At 46.1% G+C, this 8439-nt stretch overlaps 1 protein-coding gene across 1 annotated transcript in view; it reads right to left on the bottom strand.

Annotated features, from left to right (window-relative positions):
• Positions 1 to 1096: 1096 nt before the first annotated feature.
• The window catches only part of AGBL4 (AGBL carboxypeptidase 4), a gene marked incomplete at both ends in the record, with an annotated part of 1417540 nt that continues 1410197 nt past the window's right edge, over positions 1097 to 8439 (bottom strand). Inside the window, one exon of the mRNA XM_082833557.1 lies at positions 1097 to 1205. Coding sequence (XP_082689683.1) covers positions 1097 to 1205 — 109 coding nt within the window. The remainder of the gene's footprint in view (positions 1206 to 8439) is intronic.

Raw genomic sequence — 8439 nt, 5'->3', positions numbered from 1 at the left:
GGAGCAAGTGAAGGGGAATTTACACCCAAGGGGGCAGCCCTCAGTTGTTTCCCAGTCTTCTAGGGAGACAGCTCTGGGGAGTGCTTTTATACCAGTTCCAAGAAAGTTCCTGGAGGGATTGAGGCCCTTTCCCCTCAGCGGTAATTAGCTCATTAATAGACACTCTACTGGGTTTTCTCCCTGTTCCCTCTCACTTTTGCCTCTCCCTTACATCTACTTCCAGGTATCACCTGGTGAATAAGCTGCTTGCTCTCAGTTTCTTGTCCAGGTCTCTGTTTTTGAAAGAACCCAAACTAAGATACCATGGCAGGCATTATGAATGGGAGGAAGGAAGGGAGGGAGGGAGGGAGGGAGGGAGGCAGGGATGGAGGAAGGGAGGAAAGAAGAAGAAGAGAAAGAAAGAAAGAAAGGGAAAGAAAGGAAGATTGATGGTATTATAGTGAGAGGAGAGAAGGACACTGTTGGAGGTGGACGAATGACCACCTGCTGTTGATGAAGGAAGACACTGTCACCTCGGTATCCATTCACGATGAGGGACCGTAGCTTCTCTTGTGTGTGCCAGCCTGCTCGCTGGACTGATTATCTTAGAAATACTAAGCCTAAGAGTCATGTGATTGTGACTAATAATAATAGTTACCTTTGAAGGACATTTCCATTTGCCAGGGACTTTATTTACATCATGTCATTTATTCTTCACAAACCTCCTGTGGCCCAGGCACTAATTAATCCCATTTTATAAGTGAGGAGCCTGCAGTTCATAGAGGTGGCTCAGGGTCCCATAATGGCAGAGCAGATCTCACCCGGGTCTGTCAGATACCAGAGTCCATAGTCCTGTGCTCTCCTCTCTACATGAGTCTATTACAGCATCCAGTCAGGTTCCCAATTCTCCAGCTGCTTGGCAAGCAATTTATAACACGTGCTCTTGAAATGCTGGTTTGCCTTCTCACAGGGTCTAGGGAAGCCTTAGTAGGGCTGTGCAGTGAAGTGCAGTAAGTAAAGCACAAGTCCATTTGTTACTCACCGTTAACCAACACTTAAGATAAAACATTGCTTTATTTATCCTCTCTGGCAGCTCAAACACACTCCGTGGTATCTATCACACGGTGATGTTAATTAAGTCCACAGCACCGCACCTTCTGTGTGCAAGGTTCGCCGTGTCACCCGCTGGTCTCATCTCTCCAGAGGCCTCTGGTTCAGCATCAGGTCTGAGGACAGAAAGAATCTCTGGGAGGCCCGCCTCACCACCAGTGCTGCTGAGCTGAGTATGAAAGTTTACTACCTACACATCCTGCCCAAGCATTGGTCTAGAAACCTGACATGGTTTTCAAGGTCGATATGAGATCATCTTTCAGGGTGGGCAACTGGGTTGGAGGGGTCCTAGAACTCCCAAAATGGCAGAATTGTAGGAACCCTTAGGGATTGCCTAATTCAACAGGCTCATTTTATAGATGTGCAAACTGAGGTTGGGAGAGGGAGACTTACTTTTCTAAAGTTGCATAAATGCTAGTAGACTGGGATTTGATTCCAGATACTTTTGCTTCTGGTTCAAGCTCTTTCTAATGGATCATTTCAAGTCCCTTGCCCCCACCCCCCTCCACTTGTGTGGTTGTAGAATGGATGCATGTGGAGAAGGTTAGTTCCTTCTCCCCACTAAGTCCATTTCCCCTGAAGTTCCTTAAAGCAATCCCATGGATTAGGCAGAACACTCCTGTTTAATTCCATTCTGCAGGGGAGGTTGAGATTCAGAAGGAAGAAGACAGCAGCTGAATCAGGCTTAAATCCAAGCCTCTGAGTTAGCGCTCTTTCTAATAATCACATGGTCTCCTTAAGGCTGAATGAATGAGTGAACAAAAGAAGGAGTGAATGGATGCTAAATGTGCTAAAGAATGAATTTAGCTATGCACAATGAATAAGGCTTAACATTTGAAAGTCCCCATCCTGTGTGTCTGCATTTCAGCAAAGTCAAAGTCTCAGGGCCCCTGGAGCTGCTCCGTGGAGCAACGAAGTGTATATTCACAGTGGCGCACTCTCCACTTCCAAACACCGACCAGGACTCAGCCTACTTTAGAGCAGGCCCTCAGCGAGTGCATCTAAAATTGAACAGAAGAGAATGTTCTGGAATCGTGGCTCTGAACCATTCAGTTCTCCAGGAGCAGCTTGGAGAGGAATTGGGGTATTAAGGAGAGCAGTCTCTCCCTTCCCAACACCATGCCACAGTTGTGTTTTCAACCTTCAGTCGAAGAATGAGAAAGAGGAAAACAGGCAGAAGCACGAAGAAGGCTGAGATACAGGAAGGAGCCGTCAACACGAGGCCACCCACTGATGGGGTTAGGAAAGGGGCTGCTGGTGAGCTTCTTACCCTGAGGGACTGGTCTGGCTGGAACCCGCATCAGCCTTCCCTGGGACTGGGAAGGAGGAGAGGTGGCCCTGACATCCTCTGGGTACAGTCTGTGGGAGGCTGGGCAGAGGGGATGACGCAATACTATGGATGAAATGTCAAGAGATTAGACAGAATTTCAAACAGAAACTTAGCCCAGGACCTCAAACTAGGAGGCGATATAAAAATGTGCTTAGAATCGACAATGATCTATAATCTAATGCTGAGTTATGCAAACATACATGCACAGCTACACAAACCCATGTGTCACAAACTCAGATGTAAGGAGGTTACTCACAAAAGCCTCACGCACAATGCAAATATACCAGTACACACACACACACACACACACACACACACACACACACACTCATGCACTTACATCCATCACAGTCACTTTACCTTTCCTACGTCGCCCAGCCCCTCCCCATCCCCCCCTTTCTTTTTTTCTCTCCCATGAATGCTCTTAGACTTAAAGTTTGACAGCTTCCTATATGGGCCTGTAAGCTAGGTTTGCTCCACTTTTCCCAGAAATTTAAGGAGTTGTCCTTATTTATGAACTTCCGGAGGGAAGGGGGTGTGGGAAGATGGAAGGAGGGGCATCAGCCTCACAGAAATGTTCTGCTCAGAGCAGGCATCTCATCTTCGTGCCCATCATCATCATCATCGTCAGCAGCTGCAGCAGCAGCAGTACCTGTCAATCCTCAGTGAATGTTTACTCTGCAGGGCCTTTGTCTGGGCCCCGGGACCTGAGCAATGAGTAAGACTGGTTTTGCCATCTCTAATCATCTCACCCCAAGAACAAGGCAAAGTACAGCGGGGAAGATAGAGCTGATAAACAGAAGTGAAATACCAAAGCCATTGCTAAGGGCCCGTGAAAGTTTAGACAGTAGTTCTCTAGAAGCTCAGAGGATGAGTTAGCACTGAGGGCTGGGAGGTCAGGGAAGACTTCCTGGAGGAGGGGTCTTGAAGGACAGGTAGCAATCAGGGCAGCAGACAGAAATGAGAAGTGGCTGGCAAATACAGGTGTTTAATAAATTTTGCTGGATGAATTAACGACAGAATAATCCAGGTCAAAGGCAAGGCATGGACCAGGTAGGGGACCTTTATGAGGTCTCAGAAAGAGGGGAGAAAATACTGGGAAAGACTTGTCAAAATACTGTACTTTCCCAGTTATCCTCACAATACTCTTGAGAGTAGGTTGGTTGAAGATTATGTCCCCATTTTAAAGAGTAAGAACCAGAAACCAGCCGAAGCTCTGGGGTAACTCCAGACAGGGCAAGGGTTTTTTTTTTTTTTTTTTTTTTAATGTCATACAGCCAGGCAGTATCAGAGCTGGGAGCAGAAGCCTGTATCCCAGTATCTACATTTTTAAATCCTTCTCCCTTTACAATTTGAATCCTGGGGGCAGGAAGTGGAGAAAGAGGAAGCCTGTAGGATATTTCATGGGGAAACTCCCTCTAGCATCTGCTTTTTAACGCAGGAGGTGGGTTAACAGAGGCCTCCTCTGCATTACTCTATCGTGACCTCCTGGCAAAACCTCCTTCTTGTCGTTAGAACTCTAAGGGTAGCGCCAGCTCTGCCTGTAAGACAATCGTTTCTCAGCGGTTGTTTCAAAGGCAGAGACTCAGGCACGGAGGACGTGCAGGGACAGACATCTAGCTGCAGAGGAGAACGCCTAGAGCCAGGCTCAGGGGAATAAGGCAAAAATGAGGTCGTACACAGGAACAAAGATGAACCGGTGAGCTCCCTGAGGCAGAGGCTTTTTATAACCAGCATTCCCTACGTATCGTTCTGTCAATCTTAGGACTGTACACAAAAAGGCAGAGGGGAAAATGGAAAGGATGTAAGCACTGGGGGTCTGGTGACAACTAGGCTCCTCTACTTAGGAGCTGTGTGACTTTGGACAGGTTCCTTAACCTCTCTGAGCTTCTGTTTCCTTCTCAGGGAGCAACACCTGCTTCGTAGGCTTGCTATGAGGATTACATGGAAAACAAAGCAACCCGGAGTGCAGGGCCTGGAGCTGAGCAGGCACTCAGCTGGGGCAGAGTAGCAGCTGCAGCAGCAGCAGTAGTAATAGTAGTAGTCGTAGTAGAAGATTAGCAGTAATAGTAGCAGCAGTAGTAACAGCAGCACCAACAGTAATAGCGGTAGCAGTAATAGTAGTAGTAGCAGTGGTAGCAGCAGATTAATAATAATAGTAGTAGCAGTAGCAGCATCGGCACCAATAGTGATAGTGGAAGCAGTAGTAGCAGCAGCAGAAATAGTGGTAGTAGAATAGTAGTGGTAGTCATAGCGGCACCCATAGTAGTAGTGGTAGCAGCAGTAGCAGTAGCAGTGGTGCTGGCAGTGCTGGTGGTGGTGGTAGTAGCAGTAGCAGCAGTAGAAGTAGTAGCTGTAGCCACAGAAGCAGCAACGATAGTTGTTTTTATCCTTATGAGAAGAATGACCTAATTGCCTTGGGCTCTGAAAGTGAATTTGGCCTTCAAGAAAAGACTGGAGATGAAGTATTGGGTTGGCCAAAAGGTTCGTTTGGGTTTTCCTTATATTGCCATTATTCTACTTCATAAAAATAGTCTGAGCAAAATTCACTGAGCTTAATCCTTTGGAGCTATGATAAATCAAAAAAACTTTTTGGCCAACCCGATGAATCTATGTCCTCCATCTGTCCTTTGAGAGCAGAGCCTTGAAGACCACCCAGGACTTCCGACCGCAAGTCCAAAGCCCTCTACCATGCATGCTGCCTCGTATGTGGAGTTGGAATTTAGTTCTGGAGGTAAGGGGAGCTATGGATGAAGTCTGAGCAGTGGAATGTCTCAGAGACGTCAGTGCTTTGGGAAGATAGATCTGTAATTAGGATCCAGCCATTAGGATAAGCTCAGGATGGAATTGTGGATTTAAGATTTGTCCATTCTTTTGTTCTGCTCCATTAACTGAGTGCCTCTGATAGGTCTGGAGCTGTGTTGGGTGCCATGAGAGGTATGGAGATGAATAAAACCTAGTTTCTGCTCTCAGAAATGACATGATAATGAAGGAGGTGACTATCATCTCAGTGAAGTAATTGATACATAGATAAATCAGCAAAGTGCTAGGGGACACAGGAGAAGGAAGCAATTCATTACAACTCTGCGACTGGGGAGGATGACGTGGAGTTGGAGTATCTGAGCTAAGTCTCGAAGGATTTTCTTTAGTTAAGAAGAGTGGAGACGGTAGACGGATATGAGAAACGCTGAGCACGCAAGGCCAGCAGGATGTGGCAACTGACCGGCAGGGAGGCGAGAAAGACACAGAAGTGGCGTGATATCCAAGCTCCTGGCTCGGGCGATTGATTTGAAAGAGGTGCCACACACACGGGGTCACGTTTCATAGAGATCGTGGGCGCTCCTTTGGAGAGAGGGAGGATAGATTAGAGGAGAGCATCGGAAGGCAGGGAGGTCAAGGAGGGGCTGTTCCAGCAGCCCAGGCAGGACCTGGTGGTGGGAGTGAAGCGGAGGAAGAGCATGGACAAGGCAGAGGAAGGAAAATGCACAACAATCCTGCCAATAAGTATTACGTCCCCATTTTAAAGATGAGGAAAGTAAACTCTGCTTTAAATGATTCAAAGGACAACAGTAACAAGCGGTGGAGTTGACATGAAAACTCAGGACTATCTGACTCCAAAGTCATGCCATTATACTGCTCGAAGGCAGACGCATCACAGAGGCAGAAGCAATGAGCCTTGGTGACTGGCCAGCTATGTGGAGAGAGGAAGGGACGGGAATTATGACAAGGGCAAGGTTTCCAGCCTGGGCAACGAGGTGGGAAAAGAGGACGCTAACCAAGACAGCTGGTGACAGAGAGAGAAGCAGGTTAGGATTTAAGGCTGACATGGGGGCAGCCAAAAAGAAACCTGAGGTCTTTGGGGAACAAGTGAATTTTAAGCATTAAGGAGTTAAAACAGGTGTCGTAGGAATGACTTCCTGAATTGGTCAGCTTAGTGGTGAGGTTTGGGGTTGATCACAGAGGTAGTGGGATGTGGCAGAGTCAAGCGTGTACCCAGGTCCTGTTCTAGTTATTTACGAGCTGTGGACTATGGGCAAGGGACTTAATTACACCGATACCAGTTTCTTCTTTCTACAAAATAAGCCCTGTCCAGCATGCACCCTGAGTTTGATGAGAGCACATAGAGTTAATACAGGTGAGCGTGCTGCAAGGAATTCCTGAGTTTTAGCTAGCAGAGTGCATTGGTATGATAACTTCACAGAGATGACCCTGGAGACATTGTAGGGTCAAAACTAGCAGAGAAAGAGCCTCCTATACATCTTACTAAGCTTTGTTTGTTGTTATTTTAATAAAACTGGTATCTTGCAGAACGTCTACGCCCCTCTCTTTTTAGTCTTGTCAGTTCTGCCTCAATCCAGTCTAGGAGAACGTTGTGTCCAGCGCTGTCTTCCCACCTGTTCTGAGCCCCCAACTTACGAAGACACTGATCCCTCTGTGTGACTGTCATTTTGCTAGATACTTCTCTCATTCCTGTCCTCATGGGGGCACGGTTTATACTACTCTCTGCACTTCATTTGGGAGTGAGAAAAGCTTTGGCTTCAAGGAAAGGGGTTTCCAATCCTGGCAAGTTAAAGGTGGAGTTTGGGGAGAGAGTTCTACTCTATGCCAGGTATTTTAGAGATGTTATTATATTTTGAAAACAGCTTTACTGAGGTATAATAGATATACAAAAACCTGTATATATTTAATGTTTACAATTTGACAAGTTTGGTCATAGGCAGATTAGGTATCTGCCTATGTTGCCATCATCATAGTCAAGGTAACAGACATATCCATCACCTCCAAACATTTCCTTGTTTTTTTTCTGTCTTTTGTTTGTTTTGTTGTTGTTATAAGAACACTTAACATGAGATCTACCCTCTTAACAAATGTTTCAGTGCACAATACATTACTAACTAGAGGCACTGTGTTGTACATAGATGTCATTATATGTACTTTTCACAATAACTGTGGGAGGTAGGTGTTATCGTTCCCATTTTACAGATGTGGATCCTGAAGCTTAAAGAGGTTAAATTCTTTGCCCAAAGCCATACAGTTAGTTAGTTAATGGAAGAGCTAGGATTCACATTTCAGTTTACCTGACTCTTTCAGCCCAGGCTGTCCCTATTATGTTATAATGTCTCCCCTATTCTGTCTGTCCTGGTACCCCAGTGGCTGAGCTGAGCCATAAGGGAAACGACCTCTAATCTTGGTGCCCTTAAAGTGCTCGGGAGGCAGGACTCAAAGAAAATATCTGAACAAAAATTGAGGGACACAGTGGGCTCAGCTCACACACTGAGGAGGGAATGATACAACACTTGAACTAGATTAGCCTCCTGGGGTCAGTAACCCAGAAGGTGCCGGGATGGGCCCGGTAACAACTACCTTGCTGAGCTTCCAGGAATCCTGGAAGATCTAGAAGCTTTTGCATGTCAAGTGATAAATGAAACCCTACCCTGTTGGAGTGCCCAGTAGGGACTCAGACAGGTGTGTGGGAATGAGAGATGGGCAGAAGGCAGGGTTTCATCAGCAGGTGCTAACAAGTTCCTGAAATCTTGACACATACACCCAGCCTGGAAACGTACTTTCTGCTTTTTTTTTTTAAATGGCGTCAGTACAGTTTAATAGAATATTGATTTATTGCAAGGTACAACGTACCGTGACATGCCATTCTTTTGCCTGTGTGAGCTCCATTAGTGCGGAGAGCAACTGTTGAATGTTTGCTCTTGTACCTTTATTTCTTCAGAATTCCATCTCTGATTCAGCTTTTTCATATACCTAGCTGCCAGACTGGGTCAGGGCAGGGTTACGTCAGTGAGCAACTGTTAGAAGCAACCATGACACATGAAGAGAGGGTCCAAGAGAAAGGAGGTGAAAACCGAGAAATTCCTCTCGGATTTGGATCAAGTATAACTAGTATAACTAGTATAACTAGTATAACTAGTATAACAAGTATAACAAGTATAACAAGTATAACTGGCCTGATTCTTTTCCTGTTTGGGCCTGATTTTACCTGGAAACTAACAGAGAAGGTCCCATGT

Source organism: Leucopleurus acutus (assembly GCF_964270905.1).
Source record: "Leucopleurus acutus genome assembly, chromosome: 2".
Lineage (NCBI taxonomy): Eukaryota > Metazoa > Chordata > Mammalia > Artiodactyla > Delphinidae > Leucopleurus > Leucopleurus acutus.
Note: the sequence above shows the minus strand (reverse complement) of the source record. Positions and strands in the feature narration are given on the sequence as shown.